This window comes from Apodemus sylvaticus, chromosome 5, assembly GCF_947179515.1.
Source record: "Apodemus sylvaticus chromosome 5, mApoSyl1.1, whole genome shotgun sequence".
In the NCBI taxonomy this organism is placed as follows: Eukaryota; Metazoa; Chordata; class Mammalia; order Rodentia; family Muridae; genus Apodemus; species Apodemus sylvaticus.
This window is the reverse complement of record NC_067476.1, coordinates 12,454,241-12,473,894: the sequence shown is the minus strand read 5'-3', so window position 1 is coordinate 12,473,894 and position 19,654 is coordinate 12,454,241. Positions and strand designations below refer to the sequence as shown.

The window sequence follows — 19,654 nt, the reverse complement described above, 5'->3', positions numbered from 1 at the left end:
TAGTTGTTTCAAAGCCATCTTGTGTGTGTGAGCATTCGTTTACCATAGTTCGCCTGTTGAGGTTAGCGTATAACTTGCAGGAGTCAGTATTCCACCATAGGTTCCAGAGATAGAACCCAGGCCATACAGTCTGGCGACAAGAGCCTTTACATGCTGAACTATCTCTTAAGTGCGAAGAGCGACCAACTCAGATCACTCTTCGAGATCACTGCGCAGGCGCCAGCCCCCTGAGCGTGCTCTCCTGAAGACCCGCCCCGAAAGGACACTGGAGCATGCGCACACCACAGCGTCGGCGACACGCCTCCGGAAGCACTGGCAGTTTCGGGGGCGGGATCAGAAAGCGTATCCGAGGGGCGAGAGGCTCGGGCGGAAGTTGTCTCCGAGGTGGCAGCGGAGAATAAGGCCTTGATACGGCAACTGGGACGCTCCGGTAGGCTGGAGCTACGGGCGCGGAGCCGTCTGGAGGTACGGCGGGGTGGGGAGGCTGGGTGCTCGCGCGGGAGGTCGCGGTCGGGGTCACGAGTGTCCGCGACACCGGACACTGCGCTCCCTCCAACAGCGGTGATGCGGGACAGCGCGAGTGACTCCGAAGCCCCGGTGCCCCGGCTTAGAGTCCTGGGGCCTCCGGGGCAACCTCCTGGCCAAGGTCACCCTGCGGCAGGTGCACTGCAGGCTGGAGCGCTCGGAATCCGCCCCCGGGACGACCTCGGGATCGAGCCACCCACCCACGCGCGAACCGACGCCGCGAAGGAGAACCTTGCTGCTCTGAGTTTCGCCTCTTTGTCAGACCGTTGTCACTTGTTTTTGTCCTCACCTGGCCTCTTGTCAGCTGGAGTTTACACTTTGCATCTCTGGTGCTGTACCTTTGGACTTTGCTTTACCTCTGTCTCCTTGCTTCAGTGTTTTTTGACCCTGCTTCTGCCCCCTCGGGCTGCCCTCTGGTTCAGAGCCCGAATGTCACACCGACTTTTTGGCCATTTATCTGTCTTTTTTTCTCTCTCTTTCTCGGCCAATGTTGTGTTCTTGTGTCTCTCCTAACTGGGTTTGTTTAGGCAGGGCGGGCCTTGCCTGGACCTCTGAGCCATAGAAGGTGACTCATGACCCTGTGAAACTCCCCTGGCCAGGCAGCATTACCAGTGGCCCGATCACAATCTGGTCTCAGTTCTGACAAGTGTCACCAAACCTAACAAAGTGTCTGGAGCTACTGGCCTTCCCAGTGAAGGTCCATCTCAGTATTTAGGCAGTTTAGTGAATCTTGAACTGATTTCCCCAGTGGTTTGCACAGAGCTCCACAACCCTTTTTTCTTTCTAGAAACCCCAGGTGGCCTCCTGGGTGGCATCCTGGCCTCCAGGATGTTTGGAACAGCCCTGTTTAACCAGGCCACCATCTACAGACTTAGGAAAGACCAGACTTCCATCTGCCTTTGAAACCCTTAACTTAGCAGAGTTTCTAGGAGCAGCTTAGTGAAGAACTAATAGGAATTCATTCCTTGTTTGTTTCCAAAGTACTGTCTGAGATAGAGAGAGACATGGTAGGGATGAACACTGAAACTTTTGGAGTGGAGTATCTGGGATAGACAGGACATGAAACATAATTTATCAACTGCTAGAGCCAAGTAGGCTGCCTGTTCATTGGATACAGAGTTTTAAGAGATGGTAAGAACATTCTAGAAATGGTTTGTGCCCAACAGTGTGAATGATGTAGTGTCAACATAACTGACTGTGGTTTGCTACATTTAGTTGAATCCCTTGTAGTGATGCAAGCCAAGCCCTTCACAGCAGCTGGTTCAGCTGAGGCTTAGAAAGGGGATGGGGCCAGAGTTACTTTAAATCTTGTGGCAACAGTTTCCACCTTCCTCTCTCCTGGCCCCTTTGGAGTCAATGCAGAGATCTATGGAGGGGCAACTTGAGAAACACATTACCTTTGACATGCAAAGAGCTTGTAAAGCTAAAAAAATACTCCTTTGTTAGAGTAGAAAATGGCCTGTTCTTTTTTCATAAGCTAGGCCTGTTTGTTGTTTTTGTTTTTGTTTTTTGTTTGTTTTTTCTGTTTTATAACCCTTACTTGCCTTTAAGGTCATTTTTCAGGCCTTTGCCTTTTTTATTTTATTTTGTGTTTTGTTTGTTTGTTTGTTTGGTTGGTTGGTTAGTTGGTTTGGTTTGGTTCTTTGCTTTTTCGAGACGGGGTTTCTCTATAGTCCTGGCTGTCCTGGAACTCACTCTGTAGACCAGGCTGGTCTTGAACTCAGAGATCTACCTCCCAAGTGCTGGGAATAAAGACGTGTTCCACCACACCTGACCTTGGTTTGGTTTGGTTTGGTTTGGTTTTTTGAGACAAGATCTCTCTATATAGACAGGCTGGCCTCAAACTATAAGATACTTCTGCCTCTTTCTCCTGAGTGCTTGGATTAAAGATTTGCCAACATGCCTGGCTTCAAACTTTGTAATATGGCTAACAGTTGACTTACTGTTGTATTTCATTGACTCTTAGATGCCATCAAGTGTTTTCTGATTCACCAAGAAAAGAAACACTGCCTGGAGAATTCATTCCCGGCACTTGTACTTCTTTATCCTAATTAAAAACACGTTGACTTAGGGTTTTAAAGAATAAAATCAGTGCACACTCTATTGGTCTTAGAACCAGAAAAACAAACAAAGATCCATCAGTTAAAGTGCCCAGGAAACAAATGTCTTTCCAAGACATTCTGAGCCCTGCTCTTTTGAAGACTGTCTGCTTCTGAGTTGCATTCATAGTTCTTCCAAGTGGAGTCATCCTTTGTATCACCAGAAACATTCATCTTGCCAGACGTGCTTTCATCATGACCTCAGTAGCTACAGCTGTCAAAACTGCAACATGCATCCTGTCTGGGATAGCCCAGGGTAGCTCCCTGAACTCCTCCTCTCACCTCCCAAGAGCTGGGTTTTCTGTGGGGCTGCCAGCTCCAGCTGACCTTCTGAACTGTAAGGAGTCAAATGCTCCTGCTGGGCTGCTTAGCTAACCCAGTTAGCTCACCAAAACCCTCAGGGTCTCAAAAATCTTTCAGACTTAGACAACATGCTGCCTCAGTTTCCCTCCCTAGCAGAAGTCCCTTCCAGGGGTGTGACACATATCATTAACATTAAACTAATGAAAATAAGTGTCCTTAGACTCTTTAAAGACAGCAGGGCCTAACCAGAACACTCTGACCCAGTATTGAAGTTTTTAGGAAAGGGTCAACAAATGGATGGACCACCAGGAAAACCAGTGGGAAATGGAGGCTAGGGTTGGATGGGGAGAAAACAGTAACAGGGTGGAGGGGCCCCAGGAAGCAGCCTCCTTCAGGGAGCTTTCTCCGCGGTTTCTACACCATTAGGAAAGGTTTGGAGATCGAGGGGGACCACTGAGGCAGATTATTCTTTGGGGTAACATGTTCTAGAAGAGCGATGAATTGCATGGATAACGTAGATACTAGTGTGGCAGGGTCTGAGGAGAACATAAGAACGGTGGCAGACGGTCCCTTAGAGGTGTGCGGACAGGAGGAGAACGGTGGCAGACAGTCCCTTAGTGGTGTGAAGAGAGGAGGGAAGGAAACTGGCAAGTTTCTCTTTGACTTTGCAGTTGGTTGTTGCTACGGGTGACAGATGAGTAGTCACTTATAACTAAGACCTTTAGGTAATCAATAAACATTTTTCCTGGCGGGCCATTCCTGCGTTTGACCAGGCAGGAAGGCAAGAGTCTATAGAAGCACATCCCGAGTTCAGGAATCGTCACACAGTTCAGCCAAGATGGAGGAGTGGTACAAAATGGCCTGGCCCTGCTCACACTGCGGAGTTTGACAGCCTGGGTTTGGTCCCCAGCACCCAAGTAGTGGAAGGAGAGGACAAGTTGTCTTCTGACCTCCATGTGTGCTGTGTGCCAGCTCCAAGGCTGGCACAACACAGGAACACAAGTTTAAGTGTAATAAAACTTTATTTAAAAATACTACAGAAACAGAAGCCAAGAGCTTCTAGAATAAAAATTCCTAATTAAAAATTTTGCTTTGAGCCGGGCGGTTGTGGCGCACACCTGTGATCCCAGCACTCTGGGAGGCAGAGGCAGGCGAATTTCTGAGTTCGAGGCCAGCCTGGTCTACAAGAGTGAGTTCCAGGACAGCCAGGGCTATACAGAGAAACCCTGTCTCGGAAAAAAAACCAAATCCAAAAAAAAAATTTTTTTTTTGCTTTGATGGGAGTCTTGCTATGTAGCTCAGGCTGGCCCTGAATTCTGGGATTACTTTGGCCAGCAGCAGCCTTAATTACTGTCTGCTCCTCATCTTGTTTATCAGGGAAGCACATGTACACACAAGTTCCCTTTCTTTATAAGATTTATTTTTATTTGCATACGTGAGTATGTGCATGCATGTCATGTGTATTGGGTACCTACGGAGGGCAGAAGGAGTTGGATCCCCTGAAGCTGGAATTACAGGCAGTTGTAAGTCACCTGACATAGGTCCTGGGAACTGAACTCTCTGAAAGAGCAGCGAGAACTCTGAACCAGTAAGCTGTCTCAAACCCAGCACCTTAAGTTTTCAGTGTGATTTTTCCTTTCAGAAACGAGTGTGATTTAACTTAAAGCAAAACTGAGAAATGCATTCTCTCTCTCTATCCATTCAGACTGCTCTTTGATGGCCATGGCATAAGGAACATTATCCTGGGAACAACACGGCTTTGCTCTTGGGTAAGCTACACATTTACTAATAATGTATTTTTAGGACTATATGTTATAATAATTTCCTATCAGCAAAAACAATGTAGTTTTTCAGATTTTATTTTTAACTTAAAATTTTGTTTATTTGTTTGTATGTGAGGATGTTTTGCCATCATGTGTGCCTGTACAACATATATGTGCCTGGTATTCACAGAGGCCAGAAATTGGCATCAGATCACCAAGGCCTGGAAATGGTTAAAAGTTGTCATGTAGGTGCTGGGAATCAAACCTGGGTCCTCTGAGAAAGCAGCCAGTACTCATAGGCATTCCCTAACCCCTTGCCAATTTAATGGGTAGATCAGATATCTCCGAAAAAGAAATATTGTACACTTTAAGGCTTCTCACTAGAATACATTAATTTCAGAGAGAAGTTTCTGCCAAATGAGTTTTTTTACTTAGAAAGTATTCATTAGAATTAAACTTCTGAGCCTTCCCCCCAACCCCCATCCCCACCCGCTGCTGCTGTAATCTGAGCAAAACTTGCTCTCTGAACCCAGTAGGATGTTGAGGCTCTAGGGTCCAGGTTTATAGGCTGTTTTGTGGATGCAAGGCATTTGACCAACAAGAAGAATTTTGGTAGGCACAGGGTGTTGGTATTTTCTACATTTGTGCCAGACTTTAAATTTCCTAAAGCAACATTTACTGTGCTCGCTTGTGCCTTCTAGAGTGAGCATGCAAATCACCATATGTTCCCATTAAAGACATCCCTGGAGGGCTTCAGTACAGGAGTTGGTAGGTCTGCCTCCCTGTTTCGTCACTGTCTCTGCTCTTTTAGGGTGTTTAGTCCCTGTTGAAGTGGTGTCTGAGATTTGATACATAATTTTCTTAGCTGAAGAATAAATAGTGTCTACGCTCAGCTCAGCTCAGCAGCATGGAAGGGTGATTTAGAGGCAGTCTATTTCAAGGGAGGCTTCAATACAAAGCCCTTTGCCTTCCTCATTATTTTGATTTTAAATGTTTATTACACTCTTATTTACTTTGTATGTGCATGGGCCTGTGCCCACATGTGAAGTCAGAAGACAACTTGGGAAAGCCAGGCCTCCATCCACCATGTGGGTCCCGGGGACTGAGCTCAAGCCTGGCAGCAGGCTCCATTACTCATGAGCCGTAGCACCAGCTCTAATCTTCCACTTTACAAAGCCAAGTCACAGCAGCTGGGGGCTGGTGGTGCACATCTTTAATGCCAGCACTCGGGAGGCAGAGGCAGGCGGATCTCTGAATTCAAAGCCAGCCTGGTCTGCAGAGTGAGTTGCAAGACAGCCAGGGCTACACAGAGAAACTCCAGGGGGCAGGGAAAGGGGGAGGCATATAGCTTCTGTGAATGATGAATGGGTTGGGATTGGAGGAATTAGTTTAGAAGAATCATTGCAGTTAGGGTTTTAAAATTATGTGAAAGGCAACATAAAATTGCTTGCTCATTCAATTCTGATGTTGACAAATATCCTGAAGATTCTAAATGGTTTGCTCATAATCTAAATTAGCTGCTGTGGTGGCTCATGCCTTATAATCCTGTTACTCAAGAGGCTGAGGCAGGAGGATTGCCCCAAGTTTGAAGCTCTCCTGAACAGCAACCAGGATTATTTAAATAATTTGAGAAACACACTGGTGCTTACCTTCCTTTCTGTCTTACTGCATCCCACGTTTCAGACTCTGACTGGCCTGAATACGTGTGTTGGTCTTAATCTCACCTCTTCCTAGTAGATGACCTTGGGCAAATAGGTTGGCCTCTTGGTTTTGTCACAGTAACTATCAATGGTTGTTGCAAGCAGGACCAAATGAAGTAGAGATTATAAAGTACTAGTGCGCAGAGTCTGATACAGTGTCTGTGTAGAACATTCTATACACAAGCTGCTTCTCTGTCTGTGTACAGAGGAGCCTACCCTTCACAGACTGAAAATGTTGAGAGACAGGGCCAGAGAGATGGCTCAGTGACTCAGAGCACATCCTTCTCTCCAAGAGAGGAGTTCAGTCCCCAGCACCCATGTTGGGTAGCTGCCTGGGGCTCCAGCTCCTAGGGTCTAGTACCAGCCTCCGGCCTCCAGGGGCACCCACATTCACTTGTACAAACCTACATAGACACATGTACACATAGTTTAAAATACAGGAAATCTTTTTTAAAAGGAAGGTAACTATTGCTCGTGTATAGACTTTCTTGCCGTCCCCTAATCAGTGCAGTCTGACACTGTTTACACAGCCTGTCAGGAAGTGTGAGTGATCTTGAGATGGTTCAAAATATTCTTGAAGACATGAGCAGGTGGCACGTGAATATGCATCATTTTCTTCAGAGGGCTTAAGCATCCACAGATTTTTGATATTTGAGGGGTAGTCCTAGAACCAACTCCCACAGATGCTGTGAGACAATTATGTTTGTGTGCATACTTATATATGTATTAATGATAACATTTTCCTAGTTACCCAGTGTTGCATTAACTTTTCCTAGGAAGATGCGAACAAACGTTTATTCAACCCAGATAGGGCACCAAGGACAGAGCAAAGTACGATTCCACCAAAGTCCAACTTGTCGAACCAGTGAGTGTATCGGGCTTGTATCGGGCTTCCTTACAGAGTGTGGGTGAGGGGCTGCTTACAGGACATGGGTAAGCTCCACTCCAGCATGGCCGATGACCTCTAGGAAGCAAGCAGCCTTATGGAGTCCCCTCTCACCTCCTGTAGTTCACTTGGGGAGTGAGGGGTGGGGGCATGAGGGAGAAATAGCCGAAGCCCCTCCATGGTCTTGGACCCTCCCTCATTCATGTGCTACAGAGTGTCAGTAGCTCCATTACCATAGTCCCATGTTGATAGCCATGGCTACCCACCCAAGGTGTTTCCTACTCCAGAATGGTAGAGCCGCATACAGTAGTGCCCAGTCACAAGCCTTCACAGTTGGCATTGGCAGTTGGGTGTGGTTGCGTGCACCTGTAACCCAGCACTCAGGGTGCCGAGGTGGGGGATGGAGAGAGTGAGACTTTCACAAAGCAAGACTAGCAAATGTTTTCAAAAAGAAAACTGGCCGTTGGCACCTCAGTTTACCTTGCATTATTCCCTAAAATAATTTAATAAAAACAGTTCATGGGCTGGAGATGAAGCCTGAGGATGCTTGCCTAACTTGTGTGAGGCCCTGGGCTTAGCCCCTATTATCTTAAACCCATTGAGCATTCAGAGGTCTTTTTTAGCATGTTCACATATTTACACACATACGTCTCCACAACTGTAGAATTTCTGATCTCCATACAAGATACCCAGTTCTTTTTTAGGTTGTGGTGTTGTTGAGACAGGGTTTCTCTGTCCTAGAATTTGATTTATAGACCAGGCTAGCCTCAAATCACAGAGTCCTCTGTGGGGACTGAAGGTGTGTGTGGGCCATCGTGGCTGTCAAGTTGTTAACCATGCTCTGCTTTTCTCTACCTCTATCTAGCTTCTGACAGCCACTGATGCGTTCAGTGTGTTTTGAACTGTCTTGTAATGGAATGTTAGAGTTGTGGACTTTTGAGTTAGCTCCCCGCCCCCATCAACCCCCACCCCTTCCTACACTCCCATTCTCTCCTGCCCTCCTCCCCCCCTTGTTCTTCCTCTCCCCAACTAGTCTTTTCCTCCTTCATTCTCTCCTTCTTTATTATGCTGATTGTAAAACCCAGAGCTTGCTGCAGGCAGGCCCAGCAGCTCTCTTTGCCCTGGCTCCTTCCCAGGATCCCTGGCCCTCCGGTTACCGGCTACTGTGCTCTTTCTTCCCGCCAGGTAATCTTTTAGAAGGTTGTGCTGTAGTTTTGTAGTCATTCCTCGGCACACACATTGTTTTCATTGTTTCTGCTTGGGGCTTTTTGTATGATGCTGTTAATGGACGTATGTGCTTTAGTATGGACGTCATGAGTTCTCGTCTGCTGAGTATACTTAAGAGAAGAATTGCTGCTCTGTATCCTTGTTTGTCGGAGAAACTCCAGCCCCATTTCTGCAGCTATTATACTCTGCATGCCTACCAGCAGTGTGTGAGGTTCTGTTCTCCACAGGACACCACTGACAGTTGGTAACGGCCCTCATTTTTCACGCCATCTTAATGGGTGAGAAAAGCGTCCCTTGTAGTTTTCATTGTTTTCTGGGGTGGGGGAGGTGTGCTGGGGTGGGGGAGGTGTGCTGGGCTGGCACCAGGTGACTCACACATACATAGCAGGTAGCCTCTCTGCTGTTGCTGAGCTCTGACCACGAGGGTCTTGCTCTATGGAGAAATGCCTTCTGGAATCTTTGTTATTTTTACCTGGCTTTGTGTGCACTCAGTTCAGGTTATCATAGTCTCTCTCGCACGCGCTCCCTTCCTCCCTCTCTCTTTCTAATGGTACCACTGTGGCTCAACTCGCTCCCCCAATTCTGTAAATCCCATCACTGTTTTCCCTATTTTCCAGACGTACTATTTTTATTTCTCACACCTAGACTATATTTGATGAGGCCTTGCATTAGCCCCAACTTCAGGCTTCCTCCCGCCTTAGTCCAACACCTCATTAACCTCACAACACTTGATCTGAGGTGCGTGGTGCTGCCTCAGCCCTCATGTTTAATGCTTAAGTTCAGGGTTGTACCATTTCATTCTGTTACTGGAGTGAAACCCCGTCTAAATGTCGTTTGGGGAGGAAGCTTACACTTACCAGGTCCCCCCCACCCCTGACCAGGAAGGGAACATGGGGCAGGAACCTTGGAAAACTTACTGGTTCGCTCTAATTGGATCACCAGGCTTACTCTATGGTTGTTACTTACACAGCCCAAGTCTTTCTGCCTAGGGATGACTGGGCCCTCCCACAGTGGTTAGTAATCAGGGCACTTCCTACAGCCACAGGCCAATCTGATTCAGGTATGTCCTCTGGGACTGGGCTGCAGAGACTATACAACCTAGCTAGGACCCAGCAGCCTCTGGCAAACAGGATGAGGTGTTAACTGCTGCTCGGTCAGGATTGGTCAGGATTGCCGGGGGCAGGAAGCTGAGGTCAGGAGTATCTGATATCTTATAGCATAGTGTGTGGCTCACAGCTTGAGGATTGGGAGCTCAGCTCATTATCACTTGGATGATGTTTTGTGTGAGAATGAGAGCCTGCCTTGATGCCCGGAGCCTCAGACTTGGTAGTGAAGGACCCACGTGCACCCCATCCTGGCTCCTTCCTAGGTGTTTCAGGCTTTGCCTTGATCCATGCGTTGGAGTGTCTGTCTGACCGTCCCTCTGCCAGGCTGTAACCCTGTGGAATGATAGCACGTGCTCCCTGTGGCGGCGACCCTCACCCGTACTTTGCATGCATCTGCTTTATTGGCTTTTAGTGAATCTTGGAACTGATTTTTTTTTAGCCAGTTGAAACAGCAGCTGTAGTTTAAACAGGCTGTAGCCACTTCTGAGTGTGTCTCCAAGGTCAGAGATTACGGAGGAAGGCCACATCCATCCATCCTACGGCAGGGTCAGTTACCACCTTGACCCAGCTAAACAAGCAAGGCATATCTCATACTTACTTTTGCCCTTTGTGGTGAAATATGTGGTCTTCAGTTAACTGTTGGTTATTCTAGGCAGTCTCACTGTGAACCCATGTGGGCCTCAAAGGCACAGTCCTACCTAGGCTTCCCTGCTGGCCTTCCAGTGTGCCCTCTGTGCCCAGCTTTGAACTAACTGAGTTCAGATGCATAACCACAGCAGCGTGGGCGAACCAGCACCGCAGTCATCCAACAGGGCTCCAGTTTCCTTTAGCAGACTTTGTGTCCTTGGTGAGAGAGTTGTAAGGCGTTCCAGGAAGCTCAGGGAACTGTTTACTAGAATGTGTGAGAGCGAGACAGGTAGATGAGTCTCGGCTGCTGCTGGAATGAAAGTGATGAATAAAAACGAGGAAGAGGAGGAAAGCTCCACTCAGGGCACGCGCGCTGTGGAGTTAGGCGGGAGTTGGTAAGAGACAGGAAGGTAGAAAAGTAGACAGGCTGTTTGAAATTCTGCAAGCTGTAGCTACGTGGAGGAGGAGCTGCGCTGTGTGTATTGTCTCAATGAAGGGTTATCCTTCCCATCTCCTTAGCACATTTCAAGTGTATCTGCTTCCTGCAGTGCTGATCTGGTAAACCCAGTCAGATTGACAATTAAAGGAAGGGACAATGGTATGTAATGTTTAGAATGTTTTGTCTCCCCCCCATAGCTGGGGATTTGTATTGTTTTAATCTAGAGGTAGTAACTAACCCTGATAACCTCCACCCTCTCCTCTTTTCTTCTGATGTTTTAAACCTGAAGGAGGGGCAGTTGTGGTGTTTTCCTATCTTAAAGTCCGGATATTCTCAGCGTGGTCCAGAGCTGATCTTGAAGGGAGTCTGTCCTCCAAGTAGCAATTCTGGATCACAGGACAGCTATTGTGAAACTGCACTCCTGCTTCTGTGCGAGCATTGTTCTTGCCCTTTTGAAACCAGTGTTCTACAGTGGGGAGAAATACCCAGAGGCTGCTCTCAGAGTTTACTTAGACACCAGTCCACCATGCAGATTCCCTTTTACAGATAGGGCACCTAAATACTTTTATGCTCTGTTATTATGCAATGTTTTGGGATATATAAAACCATAAAGCAGCTGGGCTGTGGTGGCACACGCCTGTAATCCCAGCACTCTGAGAGGCAGAGGCAGGCAGATTTCTGAGTTTGAGGCCAGCCTGGTCTACCGAGTGAGTTCCAGGACAGCCAGGGATATACAGAGAAACCCTGTCTCGGAAAAAAAAACAAAAAAACAAATCCAAAACCATAAAGCAATGTTTTGTCCAAAAAGCATGGTTTTATGTAAACATTATTAATGACTAGCCCAGCCTTCTAGTCTCCTTGGAGGAGGCAGAGTGACTCGATATGAAAAACTTCCAAGGCCGGGCTGGAGAGATATCTCAGTGGTTAAGAGCATTGACTGCTCTTCCAGAGGTCCTGAGTTCAAATCCCAGCAACCACTTGGTGACTCACAACCATCTGTAAAGGGATCCAATGCCCTCTTCTGGTGTGTCTGAAGACAGCTACATCTTATTTACATATAACAATAAATAAATCTTTTAAAAAATTATAAAAAAAAAAAAACCTCCAAGGCCACTGGGGTTAACACTGACCTGGTTTTATCTCTCTACTTAGTTAAAACAAGCTTTGAACTTGAGGAAAGCTTGAAATAACTGAACATAAGAACAGCAATAATATGGGGCAGTGGTGGTGCATACCTTTAATCCCAGCACTTGGGAGGCAGAGGCAGGCGGATTTCTGAGTTCAAGGCCAGCTTGGTCTACAGAGTGAGTTCCAGGACAGCCAGGGCTACACAGAGAAACCCTGTTTCGAAAAACCAAAAAAAAAAAAAAAAAAGAACAGCAATGATAATTGGAAGGACAAAGGGGGCTGGTCTGGAGCTCAGAGGCAGACACTTACCTAGTGCAAAGTCCAGGGAGACGAGGAAGAAAGGGGGAGGCCTGGTAGTGATCTTCTTTGGTCCCAGCACCCAGGAGGCAAGCGGGACTGGACTGTGCTTTTGAAGCCAGCCTGGTCTATAGAGCCATAGGTAAGCCAGGACTACAGGGGAAAAGGGGTAGGGATTGAAGAGAGAGTGATTGTGCCAGACTTAAGAACAAACAATTGTTAAGAACACCTCAGTTTCTTCACTAGTCATCTCTCCTGTCTCTCAAGCATGACTTCAGAGGAACTGAAGGATGATACAAGGGTTATAAGGAAGATTTTTGCTGTTGTTGTTGTTGTTGTGTTGTTGTTGTTGTTGTTGTTGTTGTTGTTTTGAGACAGGATTTCTCTGTGTAGCCCTGGCTGAACTCAGAAATCCGCCTGCCTCTGTCTCCCAAGTGCTGGGTATAAGGAAGATTTTAAGAACTACTATAAGTGATGGCTCAGTTGGTGAACTGCCCAGCAAACATGAGGACCGGAGTTCAGTCCCCAGCAATTACATAAACAGCTGGAGTGGTGTACATGTGATTGTAGCCCCGGCACTGGGGAAGCAGACAAGGTGGATTATTTGGGACTGGATAGCTAGCCAGCCTGGAGGTTGTCTTAAAATCACAAGTGGAAGCCCCTGAGAAACAGATTAATGCTGACCTCTGGTCTGCCTTCACATAGGGTTCTACCTCCACACGCTCACATTAAAAAGTAATCATAAGCTAAGTTCTTTAAAGAAGAATGGCTTTTGATCTTTGTTTGAGTTGTCTGGCTCTTTATATTTTACTTAGAAAGGTTGGTATTTATTGATGGTTGCTTTATAGTATTCGATCAAGTGATACGTGGCAGTGATAGATGGTGAGAGGAGTGTATGCTCATGTGTGCAAGCCACATTTGCGTGGAAGCCAGCAATTGACACCGAGTGTCTGGTCACTCTCACCTGCATATCGAGCCTCCCCTCACTTTTCCAGGAGCTCACCCATTTTAGCTGGTCCAGCCAGCTTGCTCCAGGGACCGGTCTCCCCCAGAATCAGAGGCGGGCCACCACACTCAACCTAGCTTTTCGTGGGTGCTGGGGTCTGAACTCCCAGTCTCATGCTTTGCAGGGGAGCACTTTCCCCCTGAGCCATCTCCCAGCCCTTGCTCTGGGTGGTCCTGTGCACTTTAAGACACTGTAGAGTTGAGGGCACCAACAGGACTTGAAGACAAGGGAGCCAGTCCTCAGTGGAACTGTCTCATGCAGTGTCCACCAGGTGTTTCCTGCAGCAACACAGGCTCTCTTTACTGTTTTCTAAGTCTAGTAGCAGGGACAATAGCAACTTCCTAGTAGGTCTAGAAGTCTTTCAGCAGTATAGAAACAACCAGATAGAAAACCTCATTTTGCTCATGTCAGAAGTTCTCAAGGAGGTAATCTCCATGACCCTGAATGACCTACACTGCTCAGCAGCAATAGTTCCTATTTCCTAGTGCTAAAAGACTGAGTTTATCCCTTTTCTTATTATGTGACTGCAATACCATCTCCCTCAGTTCTTCCTGAACTCAAGTCCATGGTCACCTTCTTTGTCTGTACATGTGCACATGTGCAAGCTTGTGTGTGGAAGCCGTGGGTCATCCTTTTGTCCTCTGCTTTATTTTTTGAACTTGGAGCTAACTAGATTGTCTAGACTGACTGGCCAGAACTGGAGTGAGGGGATCCTGTCTTTATCCAGAAACTTTAGGGATTGCAGGATTGGCTGCCACACCCATCTTTTACCTGGGCCTGGGGAACCGGGCACTTGTCCCGTTCTTATGGGACTGTGACCTGGTTCATTCCTGCCAAAGAACCTTTGCGTGAGCATTTCTGTCTTTCTATTTTCCTCTTCTTTTGGGGTGTACATGGAGGTGGAGCTTAGTGAGCCATACATGCTAAGCATGCATTCTATCCCCAGCTACACGCCCCCCTCTCCCACAGTACTGTTGTTCCTTCCTCTAGTTTTGGTAAATGTGGGGAGCCCAGGGATTATAGTTGAGTTATTTTGATAAGATTTGTGTTTGTCTTAATTAGCAATAGTTTGTTTTACTGAGAGAATTTGTATGCTTGGAGATATATTCATTGTAGATTCTGTCTCCTTACTCACAGACAGGACAAAATGGAGAGTTGCTGTGTCGGGGGGGGGGGGGGGGATCTTATTTTGGGGATCCTCAGCTTCTACAAGCCAATCTCAGGGGACTGATGCCCATAAATAAGTGCTCAGAGGCAAGGGGACTTGATGGAACTTGGGAACTTGTCTTGGTGGTTTTAATGCTGGGTGACAGGGTAGATAGGCTTCTTCGAGGCCGGGCTTGGTACTAATGTTTCTTTCTCTTGCAGCACTAAACAAGATTGGTGATGAAATGGAGCCTGGAACAAACTCTTTTCAAGTAGAGTTTCCAGATTTTTCCAGCACCATTCTGCAGAAACTAAACCAGCAGCGCCAGCAAGGACAGTTATGTGACGTCTCCATTGTTGTCCAAGGGCACATTTTCCAGGCACACAAAGCTGTTCTTGCTGCCAGCTCACCCTACTTTTGTGACCAAGTACTCCTGAAAAACAGTAGGAGAATTGTTTTGCCTGATGTGATGAACCCAAGAGTATTTGAGAACATCCTTTTATTTAGCTACACAGGACGCCTTGTCATGCCTGCTCCAGAAATTGTTAGTTACTTAACAGCAGCCAGCTTCCTCCAGATGTGGCATGTGGTGGACAAGTGCACCGAGGTTCTGGAGGGAAACCCCACGGTCCTGTGTCAGAAGCTAAACCACGGCAGTGACCACCAGTCTCCCAGTAGCAGTAACTACAATGGCCTGGTTGAGAGCTTTGAGCTGGGCTCTGGGGGCCACACTGACTTCCCCAAAGCCCAGGAACTGAGGGACGGCGAGAATGAAGAGGAGAGCACCAAAGACGAGCTGTCTTCTCAGGTCACCGAGCACGAGTACCTGCCCAGTAACTCGTCGACGGAACACGACCGGCTGAGCACTGAGATGGCCAGCCAGGACGGCGAGGAGGGGACCAATGACAGTGCCGAGTTCCACTACACCCGGCCTCTGTATAGCAAGCCGAGCATCATGGCTCATAGGCGCTGGATCCACGTGAAGCCTGAGCGCCTGGAACAGGCGTGGGATGGCATGGATGTGCATGCAGCCTACGATGAGCACCAGGTCACTGAGTCTGTCAATACCATGCAGACAGATCACGCAGCCCAGCCTTCAGGAGCAGAGGAGGAGTTCCAAATTGTGGAGAAGAAAGTGGAAGTAGAGTTTGATGAGCAAGCAGAGGGCAGCAGCTATGACGAACAGGTGGACTTCTATGGCTCCTCCATGGAAGAGTTCTCCGGAGAAAAGCTGGGTGGGAATCTAATTGGACACAAACAGGAGGCCGCCCTTGCCGCAGGCTACAGTGAAAATATTGAAATGGCGATGGGGATAAAAGAAGAGGCGTCCCACTTAGGATTCTCGGCCACCGACAAGCTGTATCCTTGTCAGTGTGGGAAAAGTTTCACGCACAAAAGTCAGCGGGATCGACACATGAGCATGCACCTCGGCCTTCGCCCGTATGGCTGTAGTGTCTGTGGTAAGAAATTCAAAATGAAGCACCATCTCGTTGGCCACATGAAAATTCACACAGGCATAAAGCCCTATGAGTGCAATATCTGTGCAAAGAGATTTATGTGGAGGGACAGTTTCCACAGGCATGTGACTTCTTGTACCAAGTCCTATGAAGCTGCAAAGGCTGAGCAGAATACAACTGAGGCTAACTAAAAATAGGGTCTGGCCCTTGAGTGGCATGCATAAAAATAAACTATGGTAATTAATGCAAATCTGGGCACAGATGATGCGTGCCACTTGCTATTATGAGAGAGGCTTAAAAAAAAGGAAGATATTTCTGAAAGACCAGCTCTAAGTAGGCCAATTAAAAGATTTAATTTCTCAAATCTGTATGTTCTCATCCTGGCCTAGAATGGATGCTGGGGCTAAGATCACCCAGTGCCCAGGTAGTAAGACAGCCTTCCGGCCAGCAGTGGCCAGGCAGGGACTGGGTAGCAGAATCTAACCCATCACTCCATCCGGTGGCAGTGGCTGGCTGTCACCATTGCCCTGAGCTCTTGTTGCATTTTGTTCTCTCCTGCAGGGCTTCTGGGCTTTGCTCTAGTAGCCGCATCACTGGATGCTGCTCCCCTCAAGGCTACAGCAAGGACTCCTGGGCTGAGCTGTGATGTGAGCAGAGCTCTTTTTTGTCTACTTTCATGCCTTCTAAAGGTTCTAGTTAAAGCTGTGGCAACGTTAGCTGGAGCTTCTGAGTCCAAAGCAGAGGACACTGTCACCATGCTGCAGACTCTGGATAAGGCACAATTTTATGTTTAATTCTAATTGGTTAAGTCTATGGGTGCCAGAGATAGGTGTTTGTAGTTGGTGTGTTATCCTAAGCTTCCCTCACTTAATGACAGGAGACGACCATTTTGCAGTGACATATGACAGTGCTGGCTAGCAGTGGCCTGTGGCTCTCTGCCTTAGATCATGGTGCTTCCTAACAAGAGCAGGCAGCCAGGGGCCACAGCTCATGAGACTAAGCCAGAATGCACGGCTAAGAGTTCCCTGTGGGCAAGACATTCCCATACTCAGTGAGTGAGAGGCAGCAACCTAAACAGGAGGCTTGAGAAAGGAATCTTAAAAACACTGGTGTGGAGAGAGCTGATTTAGAGGGTGTGCCGAGCAATGTTGTCAGCTCTCTGTGAGAGCTGGAGCGTGGCTGCAGGGGGAAAGGAGCCCGACATCGAGCATCATCTACAGATGCGTGTTCTCGGCTCACAGAGAAAGCTGCGTTTACAAGTCCCAGTAGTTTATGTACACAGGCGTGTACACGCACATACACCACCACCACCTTTGCAAGGACAAGACTGCCCTTGCAGTCTCTTCTGCATGGTTAGATGTTTTAGGATAGAAAGAAAGCTTGTGTTCAGAAAGCTTTTGAGCATGTGACAGTCCTTAGGCTCTTCTCTTGCTGGGTAGGGGTCTGGTGTGTTTTCCTTTGCTGGGATAACACACTGACCAAAGCAGCTTAGGGAGGAAAAGGTTTATGTCAGCTCACACTACCATCTTTGAGGAAACTCTGGGCAGGAACGTGAACATTGACAGTCTAGACTGTTGGCCAGACATGCTCACAGGCCACTCCCTCACTTGAGACTGCTCTGATTGCACTGTGTCAAAGCCAGCTAGACAGTAGGGCAGGGTTTTACTCCTTTATCATGTTTCACTTGAAAGTTTGGCTTTCTCTAACATGACAGACATTTCTGGCAAAAGCCTCTGATTGTCAGGCTCTGACATGAAGGATGTACCTTTGACCCCTTTGTCCAGAAAGAAAAGAAAATATGGACTCACCAGTAAACGATTGTGATCAAGATTACAAAACAGGGATCTACTTACAAACACTGTATTAGTCTTGGCATATAAAAGCACTTTGTATTAAAACTTATAATACTTATAATAAAGTATAGATGTAGGGTTTGGTTTTTTTTTTTATTTTATTTTTTTTAACCTAGAAACTAGGTATTACCTCCTAGTGGTTTGCTACATTCAGATGATCTTCCAGTGTCTGCCAGTCAGCAGCCCTGTCCTTGTCCCCGAGAAGTGGATAGCAATGTAGTCGTTCACACGCCTCCTACTCCACACGAGAGGCCAGTGGGTTTAGGGGTGACCCTGAGCTGGATGAGGGTGAAGTGGTTTTGGCTTCTTAATATTTCTACACTGGGGCAGTTAAGCCGTTCTATTGTCAGAAGCAACCTTCACGTTCATGCCTTCTGCCTGTTGAACAGATCATGAGCTGGCTCCCGTGAAGTCTATTCATTCAAGAGCTGAGAGAGACCCTTGCAGGGAAGAGTTTGGGGGTAAAAGACACCCTGGTCCTTGGGTTGTCAGTTGGAATGTGACAGACCCTGTGAGAAGGTGGGGCGTCCATAGTCCAGAAGGTTAAAGTGAGGCTTCTGACCTACCTTTCTGGGTAGAGAGCCTTTCTGGCAGCCTGCCCTGCTACAGTACTAGTCTCTCCCTCACCACTGCCTTAGGAAATCCTCACCCTTCCAGAAGAGCTTGAACAGTTGTGAGCAGCACTGTCCAGCGTTTCAGGGATTCTGTCGGTGGCCTGCCAGCCCAGTGTACGTCTCCACTCTGAGCCTTGACTGGTTTTCTCCAGTCCTCACACAGAGGGCTTCAAGGCCCACTGGATGCATTTCATGATCTGCAGGCCCATGCCTTCAATCTTGGATGCACCTGTCACAGGAGCTCCTCTTGGGTTGCTGTTTGCCCTGTGCTCTCATGAGCCCTACCTGGCCCCTGACCTCAGACTTGGTTCTCACCACCTCTGCCCACTTTCTCAGAGCCTGCCCTAAGGGTGCTCCTTCTTTGCAGGAGGAGTTTCCTGAGCTACTCCCAACCCTGGACAGGCTTTTAGCTGTAGGGAAAGTTGCATGCTACAGTGAGTGGCATACTCTGAGTCCCCAAGATTGGGGCAGAGCTTTGCCTCGCCCACAGGTGTGGTTGCTCCCTAAATTCTCAGATACTTTGGAAATGCTGAGGACCACAGGCCAGGCTGCCCTTGGCCTCCTAAGCTGCTTTGACTGGTAAACTAACCTTATCCGGTGAATCCTGGGTTGCTTTTGGTTTTGTTTTTCTTTTTGTTCTCTCTCTGCTATTTACATATTTAAAGGTACTAGTTTGCAAACCTCTACTGATAGTGCCCTGTGGGAAGATGCTGGAACACTGTTAGCAAATGTGACTTTTTTTCTTTTTAAAAGTTGCTTGAAGCCTGTGTCAAGTCAGTTGCTGCTGCCTCCTTTCTTTTTATGAGGATCCCAATGTTTCTTCCAGAAAATTATTTTATTTATGCAAGTCAGGTGACTCTTAGGCCACAGAACCATGGGATGATAAGCAGATTGTCAATAGGTGCATATCATGGATACTTTGTGAACCACCTGTGTTTTAGAAGTTAAATAGTTCTTTCTAGAATTGCTGTCTTCAGTGTACAGCGTCGTTTTAATTGAATGTTACTGTTTAATATTTTCTTCTTATAGAAGAGACCATGTCCTTTTGTATGACAAGTTTTAATAAATGTTACCTGTCCATTTTGTACAAACGTGTGTTGTTTCACTCATGTTTTGGTTCTGGCTTTTGTACTCTGATATTAAAAGTTGCATCATCGCCTTTCGATACATAAAAACTACACAGGCCCTTTCACAGGTGCCGCGAGGGCCTGATCTCAGGAGTGGGTGCTGATGGTTAGCTCCTCCAAACCCACCCACCTCGAATTTAGTCTGCAAGATATTCTGAGTGTTCCCTGGTTCCCTCTTCCCCCTGGGAAGAGGCTGACTGGCCTTTGGCTTGTGGTCGGGAGCCATCGAAGATGTGGGTGAGAGGCGTGTGATGGAGAAGCCGAGGGACTTTACACTTGGCTCCCTCTAGGCGCAGGTTGGCAGTGGTCAGCTGCCCCTTCTAAGGCCAGAGCTCCAGACAGCAAGGTTT

At 47.4% G+C, this 19,654-nt stretch overlaps 1 protein-coding gene across 3 annotated transcripts; it reads left to right on the top strand.

The window, feature by feature from the left end:
• Nucleotides 1-353: 353 nt before the first annotated feature.
• Zbtb43 (zinc finger and BTB domain containing 43) lies at nt 354-19,268 on the top strand. 3 transcript variants are annotated; one of them, XM_052182241.1, is made up of 4 exons: nt 354-465; nt 4,633-4,696; nt 7,171-7,255; nt 14,475-19,268. In XM_052182241.1, exons 3-4 carry the CDS (start codon nt 7,171-7,173, stop codon nt 15,899-15,901), a joined length of 1,512 nt encoding a protein of 503 aa, XP_052038201.1. In that variant the 5' UTR covers nt 354-465; nt 4,633-4,696; the 3' UTR covers nt 15,902-19,268. The 3 variants fall into 3 exon arrangements, with proteins under 3 accessions (XP_052038201.1, XP_052038200.1, XP_052038202.1); XM_052182240.1 differs by having other exon boundaries at nt 7,167-7,255; XM_052182242.1 differs by lacking the exon at nt 7,171-7,255.
• The last annotated feature ends 386 nt before the right edge of the window (nt 19,269-19,654 follow it).

Bases quoted from the DNA above. Each gene is read 5' to 3' on its own strand.
- Zbtb43 (XM_052182241.1), top strand. From the start codon at position 7,171: ATGCGAACAAACGTTTATTCAACCCAGATAGGGCACCAAGGACAGAGC. The intron at 7,256-14,474 runs GTGAGTGTATCG...TTTCTCTTGCAG, and splicing joins AAGTCCAACTTGTCGAACCA to CACTAAACAAGATTGGTGAT.